The sequence below is a fragment of the Neodiprion pinetum genome, chromosome 1, assembly GCF_021155775.2.
Source record: "Neodiprion pinetum isolate iyNeoPine1 chromosome 1, iyNeoPine1.2, whole genome shotgun sequence".
Lineage (NCBI taxonomy): Eukaryota > Metazoa > Arthropoda > Insecta > Hymenoptera > Diprionidae > Neodiprion > Neodiprion pinetum.
Genome location: NC_060232.1, coordinates 28586856 through 28613078, shown reverse-complemented (window position 1 = coordinate 28613078; position 26223 = coordinate 28586856). Strand labels below are relative to the sequence as shown.

Genomic DNA, 26223 nt, shown 5'->3' with positions numbered 1-26223 from the left:
GTGTTGTGACTCCGATACTTTCATATTTTGGCATTTCTTTCCCGATCAGGGAAATCTGCGAATTGAGTCGCGCATCAGCTTGGGAACTGGGTAAGGAAACGGATATTATTCCACTGATAACGCAACGCTTAGGTTCACCTCTGAAACTGCGATACCATTCTTTCAACAAGTTCCCACGCGACCGCTAACTTTTTATGAAGCAAGTTAGTTAGGCAGATATACGAAACGATCAATGATCGACGGAGGAGGTTGTTGATATGAATCGGAGACAAAAACGACTTTTCATTGTTATCGCTGTACTTAGCTGGGAGCATTATGATTATTTTACAGAATCGATCGGGGTTTTTCAGCAGCTCGCTTTTATATTATACCGAGCGTGGTCATGTCCAGAAGCGTAACTTCCGGGTTTAGTATTTCTCAGCTGGGAATTCCAAAAAATGTCTCGCGACCATGTAGGTACGCGTACATATATTCATACATAATATCTGTATGATTGTGTGTACAACATATTACTGGCGCAATCTCTGCGATATAGATCATAACGTGACTCCGTTCCGCAAACTATAACGTAACATCGGTATGGAACTAACTCGTGAGAACGCACGGAGAAAATTAAACGTCACACATGTGATTCATCTAAGTCCGTGTAATAAATTCTTATTTTCACGATTCGTAAGGATTTTTGCTGTCTCTTCGTTATCGGCGATGAGTCGCAGTAAGAATTCTTACGAATCCGTGATTGAATCTTTGTGTGAAAGTAATCGAATTGGGGAATATTTGAGATCGAATGAGATACCGATTTTAATGAAAATACCGCAGTTGTGCTTCTGAACGCAAATAGCTCACATTGGTTAACGATCATTTTATTATTCTTCGAGTTATAACTCGAGAGGTTCCTCATCCTAGAAGGCGATGATGCAACTGAAACACCCTCTTTGTCATAGTCACTTATGCGTTTAGACAAGAGTATCTTATCTAACGGCTCAACGTTCGTGCAATTAAAGTGTTTACATTATGCGCAATTTTGCGGCGTTTATCCGGAATGAAGTTCGTCGACACGCCAATCGAGTTGAACTGATTCCAAGTCGACTGTCGCGATAATATATGGAAATTATTCCTGCCTCGAAGAGTTTAATCGGTATAAAGTACCGAGACTGTCCGAGGCGAAGAGGCGCGGCCTCCGAATCGAGCGAAGCTCTCTTCGATCCTTGCCCTTTTCTTTCTGTCTTATTCTTGTTTAACTGTCTTTTACGCAGCGGTCATGAATAATCGAGAAAGACTTCTTGTAGTGAAACTAAAGTGTCGCACGACATGGAACAAGAATTACACACGCTATTATATCGCGAGCGTGCCAGAGAGAAACACTCGCGTGGCTCAGGATCACGTAAACGGCCTCGAAGACCACGCCCGTCAGATCGGTCGGAATATTATTGTTACTTGGACACGTGGCCGGGCGTTTTATACACGACTGTGCGGGCGACCAGGACGTAGATACGGTTGAGACTAAGGTGACCACACCCTGCGCCATTTCACCAGGGCTACGAATCCAAACGCGCCGTCCATGTTAATCGTGGTACTACCATACGAGTGTGTGTCGAAGACCCAGAATTAATAAATCGCCTGGTCGTTGGGCGGTACGATTGTAATCCGACATCACGGATAATTATTATGTACACTGTTGCGTAACATGTCCAATTTATTTACATTTATAGATCGAGGATGAAGGGTTTACGTTTAATATGCTTTGCCGCACGGACCTTGACTTTGATTTTTTGTCCGTATTTATATATGTATAAGCTTATGTGGGAAAAAAATTTTTCTCGAACACGTACCATTGCCGATAGATTAAGTGTGTTCAATGTTAGGGAAACATGGACTGGAAAGAATTTGTTGAAAATAAAAAACAGAAGAAATAGAATATTCACGATATAACAGCAAGTAATTATTCTGGTATGCACGGACATTGCGGAGATCCCAATTAACCCTCGAGTACCGTGTATTTCAAATACACAGTAGCTTGAGGCTTGCTTTGATATTTGATAACAGATAAGCTTTGCAAGTTGTTCTACCAGTTTTCGATCAAATCTGCCATCTACCTCTCGATGCATACACTTACGTATAAGATACTATCTATCGTATATCTATAGCGCATCACAGCGTGCAAAGGAATGACACAACGAATCTGGTCACCGCGTTACTGCCGTCCATCGTTCATGGTTGAGAAAGTGTGCCGATGATTTAAGCGTACGTCGCTCGCTGCCAGAGCATAGAAATCTAGATCAATGCCAGATTGGATGACTAGAGCGATTCTATAGCATTAAGAAGAGTAAAAAATAAATAAATAAACCGTATTAGCAAAATTATCTATATCTCTGTTTAAGGGATGCAGTACAGATCTCCGTGTACCTACACCGCGGTAGAAATTAAGTTTTGAAATGAATTTAAATTAGCTGGAAACATTCGGGTTAATTCGTTTGAATATCAAATCCTTCAAATTTTTCCCAGATATAATATTTCAGCCAGCTCGATTTGTTTGTTTATATATTTTCGGTGTCTTTCGTGGCGGAGGCCGACAGGCGGTAGTCAGCCTGCTCCGGAATTCTTTTGCAAGAGCGAAACCTCAACGGTGTTGCGACGTGCGGTTTGTCTGATCGGTAATCGCCTCCCCCGCGAACGAAGGCTAACTGCTATCACTCTGTTGTATTACAATGACCAGGTGTGTACTCACACTTATGCGAATACCGGCATGCGATAGTGAAGTGAGTTAGTGTAACGCTATTACAAAATAATAAGTATATAGAGTGCGAGTAGACACAACGGGGAGTAAAAGGCCAGATTTATACGTGGCTGTTGCCGGTGTGTTAACAGGAAATTCCTTACGGACGTAATGCAATATCTAGAGTAAAAACTACATTATGTCTTATGCCTATCGAGACTTCGAAGCCTTGTGCAAAGTAGCTTCCGTTGAAATTTTAGTTAGATTGACATATGCCGAAGTGTAACATGAAGCACCTGTCGGTCAGGCGGTGTACGTATTTTGTTTAGCGGAAACGCGCTGAAAATGCTTGCCAAATGACTGGCTGGCAATAATCGGGACGTCGTGCGTGACCCAAGGTTGAAAAATTGCCGACAAGGTTGAAGCCCTATCCCACTGCATGCACGGATAAAATTGACATTTCCTTGCTTTCCACGAAATTGATCAGACCGGGAGATCACGATTGAGATTAATCAGCCCCCAACGTCAACGCGGAACCAGGAAACTCGGCGTTGGCGTCTGTACCAGCAGAGCTCTTTTATCACCGCGGGGGTTTGACATTATGGAATTTCTTATCTCTTCCATATTGTACGAACACGCACGCACGCACACACGCGCATCTTTGACGTTCCGCAAGTCAATTACCGCGCCTTTGCGTCTGTTTGTCAAGCTGACTCGATTATTAATCACTTTGAGCTGTCACTCCGTGGTGCTTTTCAGCGATATTTACGAGCCAGTTGTCGCCCCCAGGATCTAAAGAGAGATACAAATATTAAAACAAGAATGCATGGAAATTTATCGTCATTATTATTATTGTTGTTCTTGTTGTTATTATTATCAAAGATAGCATACTTCGCCGAGTTGTCTAGATACTTCTGAGATTTACAATTTGTCAGTTACAAAAAATAAATATATAATTATCGTTAATTGAATAGATTCGATCTGAGGTTCGATAATTCCCATTTCTTTTCGTATTACTTTTCGTTTCATCATAATATATAACGATTGAGAATTTCACATTTCTTTAAATAATTTATTAGGCCGAGAATGGTTTTGGCTGTTGTTTTGAGTTTATACGCAGATTTAAGATAATTGTTGGGAAAATTCTTCAATTATTGTTATCATTATTCATTATTCACATGTTTTCTTTCCCCGCTCTTCAAAGTTCTTAGCAACTTCGCGTTTTAAGCTGTACAGTAGGGACGTCATACCGAAGTGAATGTACCTATACTAAAAAATTGGGGTGATGTATGTATCAAGCTGCATAGCGTATCTTTTCTATACATAAATTTACAGAAAGATGTACGTAATATAGATTTATATTAATTTTATACCAATTTGTATCGTATACACTATAGCTACACCTAATACTGACTGCTCAATCTCATAGCTATAGGTGTACATCTAGACTGACGATGAAAAGAAAATTAGAGTATTCCAGGTATTGTCGGAAAGGTCTGGATGGAAATTAAAGAATAATTTTACGCAATGCGTAAACACATGCGCACATCCCGTCGAATAGAAAATTTATCCGAAAGTAAGATATGGTCAGTGTTTATCAATGACCGTTTAATAAAATGGAATGGTATTTGAAAGTATTTTTATGTTGTCTTCTATCTACATATTCGTACGAAAGATTTGGGCGAGTGATATATGAATCGTAAAACAGCTTACAATTAAATATAACAATTAGAGAAAATATAGACACGCAATAGTATTCGAATTATTATCGTCAAGACTACCGCCACGTTATAATAAATCTTCTCATCACAAATTTCAACTAGTACTTGAGTAAACATCATTTATACTAATTTATACTTTAATTTACATCGGCGCGCGTCAGCTGCATTACTAATTTATTAACATCATTATTTTTTTTCCTAAAACATGGAAATAGGTAGATACATACAACACATGTAACAATTATTATTGTTCGACGAGGACTTATGTAGGAGTGTAAGGACATACCGAAACGTTATTATATCCAATCACGTGATGTAAGAATAGAACAATCATATCGATTTATTATATACGAGATAAGAAATATAGATATACTATTTGACGCTCACAATTTTTAAAGAGGAAAGGATTAGAGGTATTGGGGTAATTATTATTAATATCATTATGTTTACATTTTCATCTACCTTGTTTACAATTGACTGACACGCAGTCAAGAATTCTCAGAAATTAGGATTCGTCCGCGTCACCTTCCGGCTGATTTCGAGGTTCGTCATCTCTGGACGCAGGTTCGGGATTAGCGTCGGCCTCGGGTACAGAATCCTGGGCACTCCACGAGGGAACCCATTTATTCACGAACACCCAGTGTATGGAAACCCTGCCGTGATGACAATCGGCTCTCTCACACTTGCCCAGGATCTGATAGACACCGCCGACGTTGGGATTCCGTATGCAGGAGTCATCGCAGACGTGCTGACGATCGCTTGATCGATTTCCCGAACAAGCGGGAACCCCGGAGCTCGAAGGATTGCTCGACGCGTAATTACCCGAGGTCCGACCGGTGCTGGTCGAGGGCTCGCCGAGTCCTTGCGCACCGCTCGACGTTGACGGGTTCGGGTCCAAAATGCCGACGGGGGTCGCGTAGAGTGGATTGTTTACCGCATGGTTAATCCTGCCGATGTAGATCGCGGGATTTGAGTACGACAAAAATCTGTTCCTGCACGAGCAGGTTCCCGGATTTCGGCAGTGGCAGTCCCGCCTGAACGAATCGGAGAGTCTTGAGTTGATGGGGAAGCGAGTATAAAGCGAATCATCTCGGCACAAGGCGCACCTGCAACTCCTCGATAGCTGATATATGTAGTGTCTTGATCCTGCGAGGTTGGGAAGAGTCCCCGGATCCTGGTACCGGAGTTTGTCGTGGAAGTTGTTGCAGTATTGGCAGACAGCGCGGGCGTCGAGATGCCTGCAAAATTGGCACGTGCAGTTCTGACCGAGCTGATATACGTAGCGTCGGTTCGACGCAGAGGCAATGTTCTCGGTCGAGAAACAGTTCCTCCCCAGCCTGCTCAGACACGAGGGCCCCGTTATGCGCCTAGAGTCGACGTAGACGTCGCTGGGTCCAGCTACGTTTTGGGGACCGGAAGTCCGATACCGAGCCCTGCGATGCCACGCTCTATCGTCTATGCGCTCGTAGGTATGATCACCTTCCCTGCAGCCCTGCACCTCGTCGAGACGTTCGTAAATGTTTTCTTCAGGCTCGTAGTGCCGGCGGTCGCGGTCGTGTCCACTTCCGCCCCTTCTTCCGGTCGCGTGGTTGTCGTTCGCGATGAAATCGATCGGGTTTTGATAGTTCGGATTCAGGTTCGGGTGGCTCTGGGTTGGGCGCCGATGACCGCGCCCGAGGTTCTGATGATTTTCGTAGTCCCTAAGCTCGTTCGGGTTCCGGTTCTGGTTCAGAACAGCCGCGGCAAGTTCCCCGTTCTCGTATCTCTGGCACAGGCAACGTGGCCCCTCGCAGTCGTGGCTAAGCTGGTGGTAGAGCGGAGGTGCGTGCTGCTCCGAGTGGTTCGACGGAGTGCCGCTGGGACCCGATTCCCGTAGATGATCGGTGGTCGATTCCACGTCGTTATCTACGTCGAACGGGTGTCCAGCGGCCGGCATACCTCACATCGTCAGGGTTCCCATCAACGGCTTGTCGATTATAGCCACACCGGCGTAACTGCGACCGATTCCCATGCATGCTGGCAGGGTTAACCACGTGTCCGTACGCGGAGCGTACACCTCGACCGAGGAGAGATTCGACGTTCCGTCATCGCCGCCAACGACGTACAACATCCCGTTCAACGCGACAACGCCTACCGTGGTATCAAAGAAAGTGTCATTTTCATTAAAGATAGTAGGTTCGGAAAAGCCGATGCTTGAAAGATCGAATGGAGGAAGGTCCAATCACGAACACAATTTTGTAGTTGCATTAAAAAACTGTAGCGTTTACCCATCATACAGTCAAATGACTGTGAAGAAGGAATTTGCGCAACTATGAACGGCAGCAACCCGTGATGCTGAATCAACGTTACGCGAAAAAACATGCTTAATTGATATACATTTACATTTCTTGTTGAAGAGTTCATAAATTTCATATTTTTTGATAAGAATTAAATTTTCGGGTATAAACTCACCGGCGTTTCTTCTACAGAGAGCCATGTCGCTGACGGAGGTCCATTGATTAGTCTCGGGGTTGAAGGCTTCGACACTTTTCCTTACCAGAGGCCCATCATGACCTCCAACGGCGTACAGAATACCGTCGAGGACTCCAACCCCGGCACCACTTCGACGTGAGGACATTTCTGGTACCGCTTTCCACTGATCGGTTTCCGGATTGTAACATTCGACGCTCGAGAGGCACTGCCGAGAGGCACCGTCATAACCACCAACCTGAAATTGTACACGTGATAATTTGCTTTCACAAACGAAAGCCGCCAACAAACTCAACCACTCTAGTAAAATAGGACTCTCATAAAACATTTTTGGAGGATCGATGGGTGGAATTGGAACAGCGACATACCGCGTACAAAAGGCCCTTAACGACGCCGACGCCGACGCTGCTCCGCCTCGTTGACATCGGTGCAATTATCCTCCACTCGTGGGTCCGAGGGTCGTAGACTTCGGCCGAGTTCAACCCGGTTGAACCGTCGAAACCACCGACCGCGTAGATGCAGTTACCGAGGACTGCGACGCCCAGGGTTGATCTTCGAGCCTCCATGCCTGGACAGGCTGACCATTGGTCAGCCGCCGCATCGTAAACATCTACTGTTCGAACTCTAAGAGAACCGTTAAAGCCCCCAACAGCATAAACTCGACCACCGAGAACGGAAAGTCCTGCGGAAACGGAGATCACAAAACATTCTTCAGACACAATTGCATTGCATTGTTTAATAATTTTTGAGGGAGATAATTGTAGTTCCAGGGTTTCGAACGATTGCCACGTTTTTCAGTATCAACTTAAACATGGTTTAAGAGGCCACATGCTGTTTTACCTTGAGGGAATTTTTCCTGTAAAATAATCCTAAACAGTTTATTCGTAGTTTCTTGGATCAAATGCAGGTAAAAGTGCCTCTCGGGATTTGTGACATCGGTCAACTCACATCAGCCGACGCCTCTTGACTGCTACGAGCAGTTACGGCAAGATTTGATTTCGTAAGGTACCGCAGTAACAGGTATTATTCACAGGTAAAAATGCTGAAGCTTGGCCTGATGGTAAAAGAATGACACATTCCCTTCTCATATTATTCTGTACATCTATAATAATGGTATATGTTATACCTTTTCGGAAGTTATCGAGTTATACCATTCAAGAACGTTGAATTCATAAATATTGGTTACAGGTATAACGGACTCTCCGCAAATTATTCACGTCACAGTTCGGGCCACGAACTTTAGAATAACAATCGCATCTGCTCACATAAATAAACCGCAATATTTTTTCGGTCCAATTGTCAAAACAGTTCGAATTTGTCGATACTTTCCTGCGTGCTTCGTTTGTGTAACGCATGTTTTAGAAACTCTAAATTTAATAATTGATAAATGAGAAGTGAGCTAAGAAATGTCCCAAGTCGAAAGTAAATACGTAGGATATTTTCATGCTGCGTAATTACATATAATTAATCTCCAGAATATGATCGGAATGTACAATAATCGCAGGACACTTAAGTTTGCGCATAAAGATCCACTCTTCAGGAGGACAATGGTAGAAGGGTCTTATTCGAAAGTATGACTGGAATTGAAAAAAATAAAACTCACCAGCTCTACAGCGTCGCGTAGGAAGCTCGGAAACTTGGTACCATCGTTCCTCCTTAAAATCGTAGCACTCAACGCTTCTGATGGCCTTGGGTGCTTGTCCCCCGACAACTAATAGAACCTTGGGTAAACCGACCGGCTGCCGTGGTTTGGTCCTTGCGGTTTTGAACAAGGTTTTCTGCTCCCCTTTGAGGAGATGGTACTTCAAAGCTTCGATGAGAAAGTCCTTGCCTGAAACGAATCCGTGTAAACTGAATCACTTGAAATGCTTCGGCTTCCGGCCAACATTCATACGTATCTATAGATATTTCCGGCTGTTCACTGCCACTTCAAAAACTCACACTGCAAGTTAGCTTTTAGCAGTGGTTCCTGTTCGACTCTCTGGACTAGGTACTCCTGAGAAAGGAGAGGCAGCCTGACGTGCTCCATCAGCTGAGCAAGGTGGTCTTGCCTTCGCTCCAGATCGTTGTGGACCCATGATATAACGCACTCAAACACCTTCTCCTCGGACGGAACAGTCAAACGATCGCTGCATATCAGCTTGGCGACTTGTTGCGGGGTCAGGGTGAGGAACTCCTCTCCTTCGACTACCTCTCTGCACGATCGAAAGCAGAAGTGAAAGAATGGTGGTAAGACGAGGGAACCGCGCACAATCATCATGGTTACGAGTATCTATGACCCTTACGAGAAATGTTGTTCTATGTAGCTGTCGGCGTGCGCGAGGAGCTCCATACACCCGTGGAGATCGGCGAAGGCTCGGATGCCAAGGCAGTTGGACGGATGGAGTTGGGCCTGAAGAAAGTCGCAGCACGCGTCACGGACGTCGTTTAGCTGGAGGAGATTCGCCGCCGGCAGAAGCACCTGCACGTTGTCCTCGGTGACGTGAACCTCCGCGGAGTAGACGTAGTCGACGAGGAGGTCGAGGGCAGCGTGGTCAACACCCTGCAGAGTGATCCTCTCTCGTTCCCGCTCCTCGAAGCTCGTAAACATCGCATAAAAGTACGGGCTGCACGCGGCCAACACCATTTTGTGGGCAGGAACTTCCACCCCGCCATCCGCCACCAAGGTCACGTCGCAAAGCAGGTTTTGCCTATGATCAATTGCATTTTGTGTCAAACTTTTTTTTCCCTCACCATTCCTCAGTTCTATGCCTATCCTTGCCCAAAGTTGTGATAAAATAGAAATAGATCGTAGACGCGACTTCTTTCCGAAGAGGTATCGACTTTAACAGCAAAGAAAAGTTTTCCAGCCTTCAAACGGCGCCGATAGTTTTCGCGATTTTGAAAAGGGAATTACACAGTGAGCATAATATATGAAAGCAAAGTTTCATACTCCAGATATAACAACGTTAGCGCTGAATTTGAGGAATACCTGTAGCGTCCACTTTTATGGTCGCGAGTAGAAGCATTATTGATGAGAATATTTGAGCTTTTCAGAGATTTAAAACATGTGAATGTTGTAATTGCTGTTTCGAGTTTGAATTTTCCAAGATACATTCAACGAACTATATCTTCGTTACATGTGATGGGAGGTCATTCATCTAGGGGAGTAAAAATGTGATATTCCAATCTTCAAATTATTTTGTACATCGCCAGTGTCTATACGCTGTCGTTCACATTTTTTTTCTTTCACACCATGAAAATTCCAGGTTTTATTCGAAGGGTAGGAATAATGATGTTCAAAGAAGGTGTGTCACGCTGTTGCAATAAGCAGTAAAATCTGTTGATGCATGAAACGGCGGTACGTGTTAAATTCTAAACTTCCGGCCCGATATAGCGTCCGTCGATTACTCGAGGGTATTTCATAAATCTTTAACAAGAATCGAAAGAACGCCTGGATCCGGTCGCGGCGATTCATCGGGCTACACCGAGAATTCCAGAGAATGCTCAAGATTATTTATATCGATGGTGTAAACGAAAGATGCCACACTCCGCAGAGTATTGAATCAGTGACGTACCGAACGTTCGTAACATAAAAAAGTCTAGACCAAGAAGATCAAAAAAAGCAAGGAGCAGACAAACAAATTGCACTACGCGTTTCATGCGGTGGATGACGAAACTCCTTAAGATTAGCCCGTTTGTTCACCGGAGGCTGTTCCGTTGTAATCTCTTTTTTCTCTTCAATTTATTATCATTCTATCTTTTGTGTATTCGTTTTTTTCCCCCCGAATATCGCGGCGCCTCTAAAAGTAGAAAGTGTGTAATAGTTTGCTCATTATACGCATCCAGTGACCACGCTCACATCTTCGCGCAACCGTTGAATCAGGAGCTAAATTGACGGTAATTTGTTACTGGAATCATGATGAATTAGCAAAGGTCACTGTCGGATATGTTGTTATGTCATGGAGGCGTTAAGTTGCGAAGCGAAAAGAATTTAAAAAAAAAAAATTAAAAAAACAAATCGAGAAAATAATAGAAAATCTATATAAGTAAAACGTAACAGGTTGTGTACTAAAATCTTGGGATACAAATTAATGAGACTTTAACTATAAATTTCTGCGAAAAGCAGCTTTTTTTCCTCGGCATATGCCGGATGTGTACGATCTATTAATTTTCTACGCACGCTGGACGCAAGTTATTGAATGTAACACTTACTTTCTCATGGTATTCATCACGTCGAATGCCCGATTAGTGTGATGGTGGTTTCGATAGGGTGGTTTGTCCTTTCCATTTTCCCTCGGAATGTGTTTCTGCGAGCTCTCGTCGAGCGAATTCTGGCTTGCGTAGCGCAGTAGCAAACAGCTGAAAGTAAACAAAGTATATTTAAATGAGAAATGGAAAGTACCAAGAGTACTAGAAATGAAAAATTTCTCTATTGCGAAATTGAAACTTTTTTCTCTGCTCCATGTTCGCTCATCGCTCAATATTTTTTCTATAAAAGTATAGTATACGCTGTACATAGTTGTGCACGAGACGTACAAAGTCCAAGGGTGAAGACCTTATTCCCACTCCGTCTCCCAGCAGCTAGATAACAAAAATAACTTAAAACCACAAGGGGAAAAGAGGAGGAGGGGGAGAAGCGGCAGGGGATATTTAGACAAGCAGACATCATCGCCAGACAATGATCCGTACGTTCTCACGTCCCTTTGACCAAAGATTTGACAGATATTCTCGGAGTAAGATAGATCTTCATTGTATTTCACGGGAGCATCCTACTCCGGAATATCGTTAGGAATACAAAAGGCGCCTTGGCTTTAGCTTGAAACGCGCCAGTCACGATTCGCGCAGTTAGGAATAAGATCACAGAATTTCTGGGTTTACCGTTGCACCGTACGAATGACTGTCAATTAGTATTTTCTCAGTATTCGTACACTTTTCGAGTAAGTATACAGAGGCTACAGGCCTCGTATATCTCATACGATCCGTGTCTGCATGTGTGCGATATGCGTTGTGAACTTCGCGGTAATTTCTATTTAAGGAGTAATTTTCTGCAGCGAATTTTGCTGTTTTCGTAAGGAAAGACCGTTATTAATGTCGTCAGCAAACATGTTCGTGATGTGTTTCACGCCAATTGTGGACACATCGTAAGAACAAGTGAGCTACGGTTAATTTCGAACGTTTGAACATGGTTTCCTACTTTCGACAGAGAGAAATAGAGAAGGAGGTCTCACCTGCCCTTGGTGTCATTTCCATCGCCGCTTCCGCTGTTCGATGACGGCTCCATGTCCACGGTGATTCGTGATAGTGCAGTTTAGTAGTCGCAAATTAATCTATAGAGATTCCATTAAATACAAATACGACGAGAGATGTATGTATGTCGGATATCTCGCACGTTACGTGCCAACACTGTTTTCCGACTAAATCATCGTCTCGGACACGGAATTTCGACTATTGAACACAACACGTATTCGATACACTTTTAGAATCATCATGATATAGTTTAAGCTTTCACTGTCTATCATCGGCCACTTTTTGAAAACGGAAAACACTCTCTTCAACGAAAGTCGAGCCTTAAACCAAGTTTCAGCTACAGCACTACTGGTAAACACCAAAGATGGCGTCCGATGTATTTATAGATATGCGAGGGTACTCGTATCAACAAAGTTGTAACTCCATCTATTGACGTTTTCGTCAAGCTTTTGGCTCCCTAAAAGCAATAGTAGATAGAACGGGACCGTCTTACCGACCGTGATTAGGCGATAGTAATTTTTTTCAAAAGAAGATCAGAAATGGATAACTATTGCGTTAAACCAGTGAAAAAATTTAAGATCTTCATTGATTCACGTGACATCGTTTTTCCATAATAACCGAAGATTATTCTACGTTGATGACGATTTGACAACAACGAAAGAGCCGTACATATCTTACCGACTGATGATACGGTAGTAACCGAACAAGAAAATGTTTAAGAAAGTTCAGTGAAACAATTGACGGCGTCACGATCATACCAGTTTGTTTGAACGGTGTTTTTTTTTCTCCTCCGTTATGCAAATTGCAAAATTAATTGCGCTCACACGAAAGAAAGCGAACCAAGTCCATCGACGTATCTCCGCATTCAAAGAGTGCCAATGACCATGAGTTATTAATTAGAAAAAAATAGAAAGGCAAATTAATATCAAGTTCGAATGACAGCGAGGTTCATTGCGTAAAATCGCGGAGACGTCGGGCGGAAAGCAAATCTGATCGAGCGACGCTTGCCTTCAATAAATACCAAATGTACCCGAGCGAAAAAACGCTACGGAGAAGAAGCAACCGCCGCACAAACGTAAGAAGAAAAGAAAGGAAAAGGCGGAGGAGGAGGCAGACTGACGAGGCGGCTGAGGTGTGGTGGAGGCGCCGGGCGGCTGGCGTGAGTATCGCTCGTGGTCCGCGATATCGTGGAGGCTTCGGAAGGTGCCCTCATCGCGCGATTCGATAGTCACCCGGCAGCCAGCCGTGTAAGCGCGTCGCGGTGTTCGGTCGGGACTGGGATACGAGTGTATTAGATGCGAAGAGTATAGGGATCTCGTATAAAAGCTCCCAGGATTAAATTTGGTAAAAAATTTAAAACAACGAAGAAGAAGAAGAAGAAGAGGAGGAGGAAGACCCAAAGCCGGGAGACGATCCGCCGACTGCATCTTCGATTCGCGTCGTGGATCTCGAGGGGAGCGAACCGTTCACCAGGTTTGCTTGCTCTTCTTATCATTGGCATTCGAAGGCCGCGTGGCGGGCTTTTTAATCGGCGAGGTTTAAGCTGTTGCGCAGCCACGTATATATGTATACAAAGACACGCGCAAAAAAGTGACAGACATAACGGTGATACTGTGCGACGGAAGTTAAGCTGAAAGCCGGAACGCAGGGAGCATCTCGGCCCTTTCTATCATCTCAACTTTGCTAAGGGTGCGTGGTCCTTGTATGATCTGTAACGTATGTTCTATCAATGTCACGCGAAACGATATCGTGCTAACAATAAGAATCGTCCCTAGCCACGCGTACATACAGGTATACAGTATATAGCGTACACCTATGTATTATACACATATACCTGTATTACGTGTTTGCAGCGCACTTGACGTCGTGAATTGTACGCGTATGTGATGTCTGTTCCTCTCGTCGACGTAGTCAGTATTTTATAATTGGTTTTTTGTTCTTTTTCCACTCGCAATAAACTTCGCCTCTCGGGTTACCGCCGCCGCTTCATCACACCAGTCACGACATGTCTTATTCGTTTCGGAATATGTAGACAACTACACCGCGTGTATACTTACCTCCGACTAAGGTCTCACCGCAAAATGTTTAATGAAACAGCAGGTCTGTTGTGACAAGTGCAAGGCTATTATACAGCTTATACTTGCGCGCATTTAACGGTATTTTCCAGCCGATTATCGTCATTAATCAAAAGAATTAAACTCAAAGCAACAATATCGAACGCTTCGACGCGCAGCGATGAAGTTACGCGGATCATCCAAACGTTTATAAGTTTCTGTAAAAAAAAAAACGAATCTACTCATTCGTGAATGAGGAAAATAATATTCAATCTTCGTATGCGCAAAGCATTGGCAACGAATCGCGCGGACTATGACTCAATTGAAACTTTCATGGTTGACTCGCGTTCCGGATAGATTCTCTTATGCTCAAGCAATGAAACAGGTATGAGAAATGCCAAACTGCGCATTTCGGGTTTACGACTCGATGAAAGGATGAGCCACGACGCCGCGCTGAAGATTCTATCGTGTCGTTTTATTATCGATTACCTATTTGTGTACAATAATATGTCTTACAGGCCTCGTTTTCTTCCGGCTCAATTCACCAGATTATTAATTTATTTTTTTTAACGATCACTGCCACCATTTTCCGCCGCACAAAACGGCTGTATGAATTCGCGTGCAGGCCGGTTCATTCAGAAATTACGTAACCAAATTAGGAAACGCGCCACTTTGGTGCACTGAATGAAACGTTATAGCGTGTATGAAATTAACACCGTCATGGCACGCAATATGTGGGACGCCGTGTATACGCGCAGCGCATGGCACCGATCACCGAATTATTCTGACCCGTACGGTTTGCCTTTGGGATTTGCACGTATTTGCAAAATTTTTCACACTGAGTCACTCACAGGTATTTGCGTCGGGTGGGGGACGATTAGGCTGACGAAGAATTCAGCAATTCGCCAACAGCTGCGACAAAGAAGTTGAATCAGTGTGACTTGAAACGTTCAGAGATTGCTAGAGGTACGGAGGCCAACTTACGAAAAGGTGCCCGGTTATGGGTATGTTTTTCAATTAGCTTCCCGGAACCCCGAGTTAGCGTATACGATATATTAGGAACGGTATAATATCGAGAGTCGAGATATGAAAGGAACTCGGTGCCAATTTTCTCCAATACGGCGCTCCATTCTTTAGTTGTTATTCGCGTAAACGAAATGTTCATAGAATATAGGATCTCGGTTCGTTGAAAATTACAGGTCATTACGCGGTTCAAAAGTTTTTTGTCGATTGATTTATAACAAGGCGAAAAATACTAGGTCAACTGAAAAATAAAAATACATGTTATCTAATGGTTTTTACTATCTAGTCTAATTGTGAGTATTTGTTTTACCTGGCGTCACTATTTTTTACTTTGTATTTTAAACAAGTATCATATAGTAGTATCATTGTAGAATCTATTCGCATCAAATTTACTATTACAAGTACAAATGGGCTTCAATTACTTGCCGAACCTATATAGACGAATTCTCAACCAATCAACCTCTGTTATATAACAAATTTTCCGATTTTGGTGAACACAGCACCCGAAATATCCAAGCTTTTTTCACTGCATGGCTTGAACTCTTTTACAATTATGTATTTTCACGCTTAGAAAGATTTACATTTATAATCATCTTGTAAAAGCACACGAAAAAAATAAAAAAATGAATAAACAATTGACATCAACGAATAAGATGATAATTATTATATCGTCAGAATTATTTACCTATTATTGGTTCATCATATTATAATCATCCAACTGTTAATATTGTTGGGACTTCGTATACGATAATTGTTACTAAAAACTTTTTTTTTTCCCTCATAATTGTCGGCGATATATGGGGCACATATATATAAATGCGAAGCTTATATTAAAATAAAAAATTCAAAACATGTAAGACGAACGTGGTTTTCTCATCGTCAAATCCTCAAGGATTGTTATAAATAATTTACATTACTCACTACAATAACATGGCGTGTCATTGTTTTCGATCCCAGTATAAGGGCGGAAAACCGCGGCTTCCATGCCCTTATCTGTTTTCGTTGCACTGTCAGTCGCATTTTATTTTGAATAACAAACGCCGGAAATCGTGGTTTATTAAACCGGAAGTAACGTTTGTGGTATCCCAGACATTACGCCGTCACATCATAAACAACGTATATGATATTCCTGAGTGTCCAGCGCGCTGCCTGCCGGTCCGCGATTATCCCAAATTGGGTAATTTTCGGTGGCAAAGGACGAGTGTAACGGATTCCGTAACTTTCCGCCTTCACAGCTGGTAGTATGTAGTTTTGAAATTGAATTGAAGGGGCAAGGTTGAAAGTTCAAATTTGAAAGTTCCCAAAGCGCTAAATTCCGATTTTTTTGGTGGCAAAACTTGAAGTAAAGATATCAAACTTTGGCGAAACATCAGAGTTACGAATGGTTCGAAAGTATAGAGTTGCGAAAGGGAAAATTTCCGAAAGACCAAGATGCCGAAAGGGTATAACTCCGACAAGTGAAAGTTCCGCAAGTGCGAAAATGAGAAAATTTTAAAATTAGAAACATCGAAATTCCGAGTGGTCTAAAATTTTCACTTCTGTAAATTTCTGACTTGGTGAAATTTCACCACTTTGATCTTTCTTTGCTGTATCTCATAATTTACTCTATCGAAAGATTATTTTTCGAAATGTTGCTCTATCGTATCTCGAATTTTCGTAATCTTGTATTTCGGAACTTCGAACCGTCGGGTTTCCAACCGTTCGAACCTTGGTCGTTCCGTCAAAGGTTGATCTCTTCACTCCAAGTTTCGCCACCAAATAATTCAGAATTAGACGCTTTTCGAACTTTTGAAATTCCGAAGTCCAACCCCGCCCCGAAGTGAAAATAAAGTTTGAAATCTGCTAATTCACGCCATTTCAAACCGGCGTTGATCGTTGGTCTTTCATACGTCATAACTTTTCCAAACTCTTCCACTCAATTTGAGGACTCAATAAAAGCGCTTCTACCATCATATAACGCGAAGTAACATACTATGCTATTTTTCGTCGGCAATTTTTTTCGACGACATCGCTTCGCCTGTAGCGCGTTAATCAAAGAGTGTCATATCGTTTAATTCCCACATTTCAACTGCAGACTAATTAAGTCTAACCGTTCAATCAGCGCGCGGTCGTCGTTAGGAACAGTTACTTGCGCTGGTGAGGTGCGATCGATTCGCATGAAAACTTGGACGAATTGCATCCGCGATCGCCGTCTCCCGCAGCTGTCAATAAATACGGATATTGAGCTCGAACTTAAGGCCCTTTCGTATAAATTGCATTACCACGACGGGGCGCTTTGCCTCTGATCGCATGGAAATCCCTTCGAATTGGTTTAATCACGGGCCGGAAAGGGTCCCGTGAGATCAGAAGGGAGGGAAATTAAGACAGAGCGCGAATTGTAGACGCAAGCGGAAACGCAACATGTACATCCATCGTGGAAATGTGGAGGATGTACATAAGTGGCCTCTTACGTGCAGCCGAGAACAGACAAGGACTGTGACATTTGCCGTACAGCAATTAAATTAATAACAATATACAAAGCCTGCGACCTTCGAGGTATGCACGCGTCTTGACAACTCGTTTCGAATTCGGTTGCGAGGCTTTCGATTCCTTCCCCCCGCGGCGGTGTGACGTGGGTACATATTCGGGAATGAATCCGGTCGCCCACGTGTCTGGAAATTCGATTTGGATACGGCGCACCTAACTGCATAGGGAAAATTACGCGTACGTATCTACACGTACGTGTAGATACACGTATTATGGACGCGTGGGAGCGTGAGAATTAGATGTCCGGGCTAACTAATCACGGACAGCGGTGATCCCAAGGCTTACTCATTTGGCACAGCTGATAACCAAATGACCGGAGCAATTGACGTCAGCCTGCTCAAAACTGCGTCCAACTTATCGTCGGCTTATGGCCACGATTACCTGGCACCGCAACACGTCACGCAGGAGTCACGGACACGCTCATCGTACGTATGCGACTTGTACAATGTGAACCGGTGACATACAGGGATCACAGCCAGGAAGTCGAATATACGCTCACGCGTCATGCCCATCTGATTACCGATTACAACTCTTGGTTATGCACATTCCAGCTGCTGTGCCCGCGTATCGGAGGGGAAAAAATAACCCGCAGGCCCTTAATTGGATCGTCGGTATTCGCAATGGCGATTAATTAATTCGGAGGGTTGAAATCTCTGATGTTTTCATTCGAAACAACTATTGATCGGGGACCTGCAGGTTTCGGTCTCCGAGGACTTCCAGCACTTCGAGTCCTGAGCTGCTCGACTGCTGAATAACCGGTGATCGTTGCGTAATCACACGTAGACACGCTGCGGATATTCCGTAGAGCAAACATAACCATCGCCGATATTTGTCCAACGTGTCCGTGAGCGCGACATTGTTCCGAATTAATCGAGAAGAGATGTATAACGTATAATTCGAGTCGTTGTTATTACTGTTCGTATTTCGATTTTATCCAATCGCTGTATTATTCCGTCAAGTCACGAGTACGCATCAAGCCGATTGCTTTCACTGGTAAAATGGGACGTCAATTGTTGTTCGTCACGATTGGACGTAATTTTCCACGGATTAAGAGGATCCTCTGTCTCTCCGGCAGAGTGGCTGTGGTGAAAATTGAAGAGTCTTTCAGGTTACCTGGTCGACTTTTATTAATTTCGTGTGGATACCCAACTCGGTTCGCATTTTTCGAAGACGGGAGTAAAAGGTATAAATGATATTGAATATCGATCGTGAATAGGATTCGGAGTTCGTTCGGTTGTTTCGCAATAAGTCTCTGAGCACGATTTGGATACGATCTAGAAATAACCGAAACGAGTGTGACCCCGATAATCGCAAGGATTGCGGCTTCGGTGTGGATTAGAAACCTTCCGACAAATCAAACGATATCTCTCTCACGAGTTATGAAATTTGAAACATTGAAATTTGACTCTTTATACGTGAGATGTTCACACAACTCCGAATGTGCCGTGTCGTTTGCTCAAGTCCGTAATTCAAATTTATTAAGATGACGTTGACGACCGTCAAATATTCCGCTAATTCGTTGTCGATCGATTTAGCGACTTTGGAGATACTGACCTGAAAACAACTCCCACGGATGACGAAGTTTTTTTTATCGATTCCCATTCTGTTCGCCCCGCTCAATATGGAAGCCAAGTTTCTTGATCAATGGATTCAAAGCGTTAATGCCGTTGATCTACACGCTGTAATTAATATAGTCACATTTTTAAGGTACAAGTGCCTAACTATATAGAAGCACATAGAAACACTCCGTAACCGTTACAACAGTATTATATATCATATACTGGTATGCTTAATGGCCTATTAATTTAATTCGTTAACAAATGTGAACAAACAAGAAGGAGAAATACTCGCGTCATGTGCATTAGTTAAGAAGCTTACGCCTACATCCAAGTAACGCAATAACTTGTGAATCATGCTCTAAATAGGACGGATAAATATAAAGCAATAGACACATCAACCTTCATCCGGAAAACATCTAATTAACTAATGACCTACGGAGCTTCTTTCAGATTGAATCCGTCGATATTACGTACAGTCTTGAAAAAAGTTACCAAAAAGGAAAGTTTTTACGGGCTTGGTGTTTGAAAGCGGGGGCGTGGCTAAAGGTTGTTAAAGTCTTTACTTTGAGAGACGCAGGCTAGCTGGCTATTCGAAAATCCATACCAAACGTGACTGTACAATAACCGGACTAATCATTTTGTTAGTGTTGAAGATCTAAACTTTGTACAATCATATTCAAGTACGTTGGAGTATGCCGACTCGTGCGTATAACGTACGATGTATATACGTTTTTCAGCTCATATTTTTCTATGCTTCTGGTTTCGATGTGCACATGTAGGATGTGTAATGAGCCCCTGGTTGCGAGCCTACCGAGCACATAAATATTGTACTACGACGATCGGTTAACGAATATTATACATATGTATAAGTGATTGCGTAGATACGACCCTCGCATCTCGCGGAGCAGGTTATCCCGATACTGACCGCCGAACATATTACGCACTTGTACCTCCTGCGGCTGACTACGAAAACATGCAAATAAGGTCTGGAATTGTGCCATGTATAGGGTAGGCTTGCGGCCACGCTCCGCGATAGAACAGATAAATCGATTTTGAAAGTAAAATTGCCAACATTTTATCACCCGCTCCCGCGGCTTTTGCTCTGATTTTTCATTATAGCCACCGCAAAAACCAGACCGTAAAAAGCAGAGTTTTCGATCGTAAAATTCTTTCTTCAAACTGCTAACGTTCATTCGTAATAATATGAATTTTGATCCGTTGATTCATTGAAATGAGGTATATCGCTGATTAGAAAATATGGCATTAAAACCAACCGTCGTACAGTTATGCCAATATAAAGAAATGCGATATTCAGCACAGACTGTGTAGAGCACATTAAACTTTGTTTTACAAAGTTATCGCGTACCTGAAGTCGTGTCCACGTGCAGCCTAGAGTCAATTAGACGCGTAAAGTCAGTGTACAGATTCACTCATACGTTACACCAAACTCCAATTCTCACGTCACTCGTAATCCGAAATCTTGCCAATCCCATGAACCGGCAACTTAAGAAAATAGGTCCCGCGGTACCTTAAGCCAAGAATACGAACTGTTTCGAAACAATAAAATCGGCAATTGCCTCCTCCGCGTTGGCCAGGTTAAACCCATACCGAATAGACGTCTTTCCCACTTCTGCCCTTGGCACGTGCCGGTTGGTTAATGGCAATTTATTTATCCTCGAGGGGTAAGCCTTAAGCCAGTCGTCCGAGGTAACTGTTATCGCTTGCACTCTTTCTCCGGAGGCCAATTGAAATAGACAAAATGAAACTCTGTATTAACTGGAATGTGAAACGATTATTGCCGGATAAATAAAAAAAGAAACACCGTCGATCGCTCGTTGCGTGCAAGCAGGATTCAAGTCTCCTTGATCGATGCCTAATTCATATGCAAGGTATCCTACGTCATGGTGTACGAGTGCATGATGCGTCGACTGCGTCGGAATTTTTTTAACTTTTCTTTTCCTCTTACATATCCTTCGAAAACTTAGTTTTTAGTCTCAAACGAAGCCTTGTGACACCGGAACTCGGTAGTAAAATTATAAAATGAGACTCATTCGGTTTGAATTTTTAAAACACCCCTACCGAAATATAACGAAAATTATACAAGTTGGGAAGCTGTATTTGGTTTCATTTTGTAGATGATCAAATTTTCTATACAAAAGGTAGAGACACTGTTTGCATCGGCTTAGAACCCGGGTGAGATAAAAATTTACAAGGTAGTCAGTATTTTCATTCGTTTGTTCAATGCACTCAACTTTAAGAGTTCGTTTCGAATACAAAATGAACACTTAGGTGTATAATTGTCCCGACCGATTTTACAGAAAATTTTACTATCTACAAAGTGATCAAAGTCGTATCGAACTTACTGTGAATTGCTCGATAACTTTTGATACAGGTCGAGGACGTTCGACGAATAGTTGTCACAGTTTCAACTGACTGTTGATCAACGACTCAAAAGATGCAGCAGAATGTCCGAAAATGTTGAGGTATTTTATCAGCTGTTGATTTCATGATATTCCGGTTGAGTTCTCTGAGCTCTTTCACGGGAGCCAATCAGCGATGAAAGCTTCTACAATGAGAAATATTTCATTTGTTACAGCAACTAGAAAAATTCAGTAAAACAGGTATCGTTAAAACAACTGTTTGAATATTGTTGGAATTACGAAAGACGAGGTACGCGTAACCATTTTGCACTATTGTCGATCCTTTTTTGGTAATTGCAACGCAAAATCAGTTTGTTCGATTTACTGTACTTTTTTAATCAAACAAGGCTTTAACATCGATTTATTGTTGCACAAGCATTAAATTTTTGCAACAGTTACAAGAAAATATAGTAACGGTGATCGTAATGAGAAAGAATAGTAACGGATACCAGACTTTCCGGTAACAGCTAGAAAACTAATTTTCATTTTCTACCTAAAACTACATTTTTCGATTGTGGTAAAAAATGAAAATAGTCAAGGACTGAGCGGTAACCGGAACTAAAAATTTCTCTCGCTGTACTGCGAATATTTTTCGTATCTTTCAAAAACCGACATGTTGTAAGACTAAAAATTTTCACCGATCCGCATGTAAAAATGTTTGAGCTCAGGGCTATTAGCATGATTTGAAAAGTTTCGTTTAACGATGCGTGCATTATTGTAAGTGACGGAGAGCAAACGCCCGGGGTCCGACGTCACCTATCTCAGCAGTGAAACACACGCCTCTTTACGTAAGTCGTGGCGTCGCAAACGAGAGGGACTCTGCTCCGCTAGTGAAATTTACATTAAACCGTAGCTTCGTCAAGAAGTGTAGTCGTACATACGCCTCGGGCACTAAAAACCGTTCACGCAGGGACTGTGACAACGTTGATCTCGAACGCCTCTTTCTCCACGACATTCACTGGGTGCATATCGTGTACGCGTACAATGTATACATTCCGCCATGTATGTTGACGCCCGAAAAACGGCTGTGTCAACACGCACAGAACTGATAACTAGCGGTCAACTCGGAGATATCGCGTATCTCTGAGCGCACGCCTACAGCGGCTTGAAGAAGCGTTAGTTCGTTATCTGCACGAGGATAGATAACTCCGATTGCACGTCAGCCCCTGGCCTGGTAAGGGAATCCACTTTGACGAGTATTTCCGCACAGCTCGGGGTTCGATCGCAATCACCGTCATCTCCAACGGTTCTTGCGCCGCGGTGCAACCTGCTCATCACGGTCGCGTCTTCTCGCTATACGTACACGTAGGGGATTGGACTATAACTGCGACCTGATTATATTTCACGAGTTATCGAAGGCCGAGTTTTTCCACCTTGGTGATACCGTTGACGTACCGAAGAGCGAGCGCAGAGAGAAGATAGAGATTGTAGACGGGCATGGACGGATGAGAATTAGCACCGACGGTAGGTGTAGTTGGGCGTGAAACTCTTACAGGATCTTGATGACAGAATAGAAACGTGTTTCTTGCAATTCAGCACTCAAGAAGGAGAAAAATAGGAAATCGTGTAACGACGAGGCAAACTCGGTGTTCGCGGGCCGAGCGTAATTTTTCAATATGAGTCCTATGTGAGCACGCGTACCAGCCAAAAATGAATATTGCAAATACACGCGGCGAAAAGACCGTTGCTTCTTTGTTGCACGCGATTCTTTATACAACAATATCATGCTACACGCTTGTTCACGAAGCAGGGAATTGAGGTTAGCGCCGCGTAATGTCCGATTTGTTCCCGACAGCAGTACGGAAAAGACGACTTTTAACTGCTAGAACTGAAAAGTGGTATTTTGTGTACTCCGCGCACGCGCATTCGTAGACTCCACTCGACCGTCGTAGAAAACGGGTACTCGTGTACGGAAAACACGTATGACAAAACGCGTTAAACATGCTCGCGTTATTATAAAAACCATTTCAGTCACGACAAAATATCTCTTTATTTCCGTTGACATAATGAGAGCATACGCCTATAGGTATAATGGATATCTTGCAGTAGGTACAAATTAACGCGTCGTAGTGATGCAGCTTTTATGTAGTATTCGGTGAAATGTATGACATGCCATCTATCTACCGAGCTACAGATTGTTATCTGAATGCCGTTTCTAGGTCGTCGGCGATAAGTAATGATGAGGTTATAAAACGCGCAGACTTCTTGAAGATCTTATACTAATGTGTCAACGGGGGCATAGAGCAACTGCGCCGTCTCTTTTACATCCTGCTGTTTTTCTTTTTTTTATTTTTTTTTATTTTTTTTTTCTTCTACTCCGCTTTACACACTCGTTTTTTTCCGTCTCTCATGTCTTTTTTGTTCTTTGTTTTCTCTCCTTGTATCTATACCGCAAAAAAGTCGACGTGCGCGAGATATTCACGCTACATAGGACGTTGAAAGAGGAAAATAACATCTGTGCGGATATTATAACTACAGCAGACACCGCGTACATACGGCCTCGTGCAAATATTATTTTACTGCGATGACAAAACTTTAATTATATATCATACAATGTACATCATACGATATGACGTGTTTGTAAGTATACACCATACTTATTTATCGGTATACTAAAACGTGAAACGCTTCTTTTTGTTTCAGGTAAGGGAGACGTGCCGTACTATAGACTGTTTCGCATCTCGGTGGCGTTGGCGAAAAATAAAAAAATCAATAAAAAATCAGAGAAAAAAAAAAAAAACGCTCGGCAAAAGGCACGACGTAAAATCTTCGTAATTATCGTCGTGAAGATCCTGCTCGAAGTGAATTCAATCGGCATGAGATTGAGCCCCTGCAATCTACAGGTGTATAAAAAAAGCTGAAAGTACGAAACACCCGAGTAATGGCATCCTGAATATACAGATACGTATAGTACATTCGTACGTGTATAAACAGCGAAGCGGAAGCTTTGAAGCCGTCGAATTGAAAAGCTACCCATCCAATCTTTGGCGCGCCCTTTGCAGAAAATAAATTACACTTGGTCCGGGTAAAATATTACAGTCGTGGGCATCGACCCACGCGACGAATAAATGCCAAGGTATGTATATGTTGTCACGCTGGAAGTTGCATACTGTGACGAATACCAAGGAGGAGGATCAGGAGGAGGAGGAGGAGGCTTCGCTTATCGAATTTCTAGCGTGTTGTGATTTTTTGATAACCAAACCCTGCGCGCGATACGATCGAACTGCGCATCGCTGACGTTAGGAAAGTATCCGAGGAGTACCGCACCGAATTTCTTCATTTTTTTATGTGATAATATATCGTAGTGTATGAAAAACATTGAACATAACATGTATTTTCTCACGTGGTAATTCGGCCGTTCGAGAGGTAAAAATCGGACCGAAAGTTTTACCCCAAGAATCAATTTTTTTTTTAAGATTTCTCGACGATGAGGTGAATTTTTTTTTAATCAAACCGATGGAATATTATTCACCATAAGCCCTCAGGGTTTGCATCCCTTAATTTTTGGGGGTAAACCTTAGGACTGATTTTACAATTTGAAGGGTCGAATCAGCACGTAATAAAATACGCGTCTCACGTTTTTTCACGCACTGTACAACGTATCGAAGAATAAGGAGAATTAGGCACACGCAAACTTAATTACGATATGAATTAGACGTGGATTATACTTGCCCTGTGTGTCCATTTTTTTCCCGGGTTATTTCCGATACCAGCATAGTGGACCACCTGTAGGGAACGAGCCCTCATCGCCGCCTAATTCTGTTACACGGGAATTCAGGCGTGTGTCGAACTGTGGCTCGGGTCATTGATCCAGCCCTAAAATCCGCCCGACTGCGCCACCTCCTTGTTGTCACCGCTTCTCCCTCTTCGAAGTCTTCCACCCCCGTACGGATGGGGCAAATACCTTTTCTTCCAAAGTGAGATAAACTTCCTTGGAAAACGACAGGCTCCTTCTGTCGTAAAATTTGCTAACGACGGCTGCCATTCGCCCGATTTTCGTAATGGAATTATAAAGAGATGCGAGATACACCCTCCAGGGTTCAACAACATTTGTTCCAGAATATGAAAACATTTCCTATCTATCGGCGGCTAAAAGTTTCTTACTCGGAAACTCGCTTCCATTATTCTCCTTAAAAATTCGGAACGCGTGATTTCCACATCCTCGACCCCATTTCGTCCGTTCTCCGAATCTTGTTATATATATTCTTTCTCACTGATTTTTCACACCAAAACTATCTTTTATTATACCGAGTTTATCTTGAACTGGTATTCTTGAACTCCATCGTTTATTTCTTGAGTTTGGTAGAGATTCCAACTTTTTCCTTCTCCACCTTTGCGTTCCGCCCTTTTTCCAATCAGCTTCAAGCTTTGTCTCCGTTCTCTGCAATCAGCTCCAGGGACCAGCCCAAGGCGCTCATTTTTCTAAGACAATTTAACGGGGTCTCGACCAGGCTCCGGCTCCTACAACTATCCGCAGTTTGGATTAGATTTCCATTCGAACAAAGA

The 26223-nt window shown here is 42.9% G+C and overlaps 3 protein-coding genes across 6 annotated transcripts in view; 1 reads left to right on the top strand and 2 right to left on the bottom strand.

Moving 5' to 3' along the window:
- Positions 1–1913: 1913 nt before the first annotated feature.
- On the bottom strand, positions 1914–6373 carry LOC138191370 (uncharacterized). Its single transcript, XM_069138107.1, has 2 exons — positions 4900–6373; positions 1914–3508 (listed from the first exon to the last, which is right to left on the bottom strand). The coding sequence occupies exon 1, from the start codon at positions 6371–6373 to the stop codon at positions 4943–4945; it is 1431 nt and encodes a 476-aa protein (XP_068994208.1). The 3' UTR covers positions 1914–3508; positions 4900–4942.
- Positions 3550–25704, bottom strand: kel (kelch protein). Of its 2 annotated transcripts, XM_069138106.1 has the most exons (9): positions 25390–25704; positions 21661–21863; positions 11101–11247; positions 9192–9596; positions 8848–9101; positions 8510–8737; positions 7275–7588; positions 6889–7144; positions 3550–6567 (listed from the first exon to the last, which is right to left on the bottom strand). In XM_069138106.1, the coding sequence occupies exons 3-9, from the start codon at positions 11115–11117 to the stop codon at positions 6377–6379; spliced, it is 1665 nt and encodes a 554-aa protein (XP_068994207.1). In that variant the 5' UTR covers positions 11118–11247; positions 21661–21863; positions 25390–25704; the 3' UTR covers positions 3550–6376. The 2 variants fall into 2 exon arrangements, with proteins under 2 accessions (XP_068994207.1, XP_046492518.1); XM_046636562.2 differs by lacking the exons at positions 21661–21863; positions 25390–25704 and adding an exon at positions 12117–12564.
- LOC124224021 (dual 3',5'-cyclic-AMP and -GMP phosphodiesterase 11) overlaps positions 13328–26223 on the top strand; it is a 92717-nt gene continuing 79821 nt past the window's right edge. The window contains exons 1-2 of one of the 3 annotated variants that reach the window (XM_069138102.1): positions 13328–13824; positions 24361–24793. The gene's annotated coding sequence lies outside the window, so the exon portion shown is untranslated. The remainder of the gene's footprint in view (positions 13825–24360; positions 24794–26223) is intronic. The other 2 variants (XM_046636508.2, XM_046636507.2) reach the window with 2 other exon arrangements.

Excerpts from the sequence above, each read along its gene's own strand:
- LOC138191370 (XM_069138107.1), bottom strand. The coding sequence starts at position 6,373 with ATGCCGGCCGCTGGACACCCGTTCGACGTAGATAACGACGTGGAATCG.
- kel (XM_046636562.2), bottom strand. The coding sequence starts at position 12,169 with ATGGAGCCGTCATCGAACAGCGGAAGCGGCGATGGAAATGACACCAAG. Across the intron at positions 11,248-12,116 it reads GGAAATGACACCAAGGGCAG|CTGTTTGCTACTGCGCTACG; the intron begins GTGAGACCTCCT and ends GTTTACTTTCAG. Across the intron at positions 7,589-8,509 it reads TACGCGACGCTGTAGAGCTG|GACTTTCCGTTCTCGGTGGT; the intron begins GTGAGTTTTATT and ends CCGTTTCCGCAG.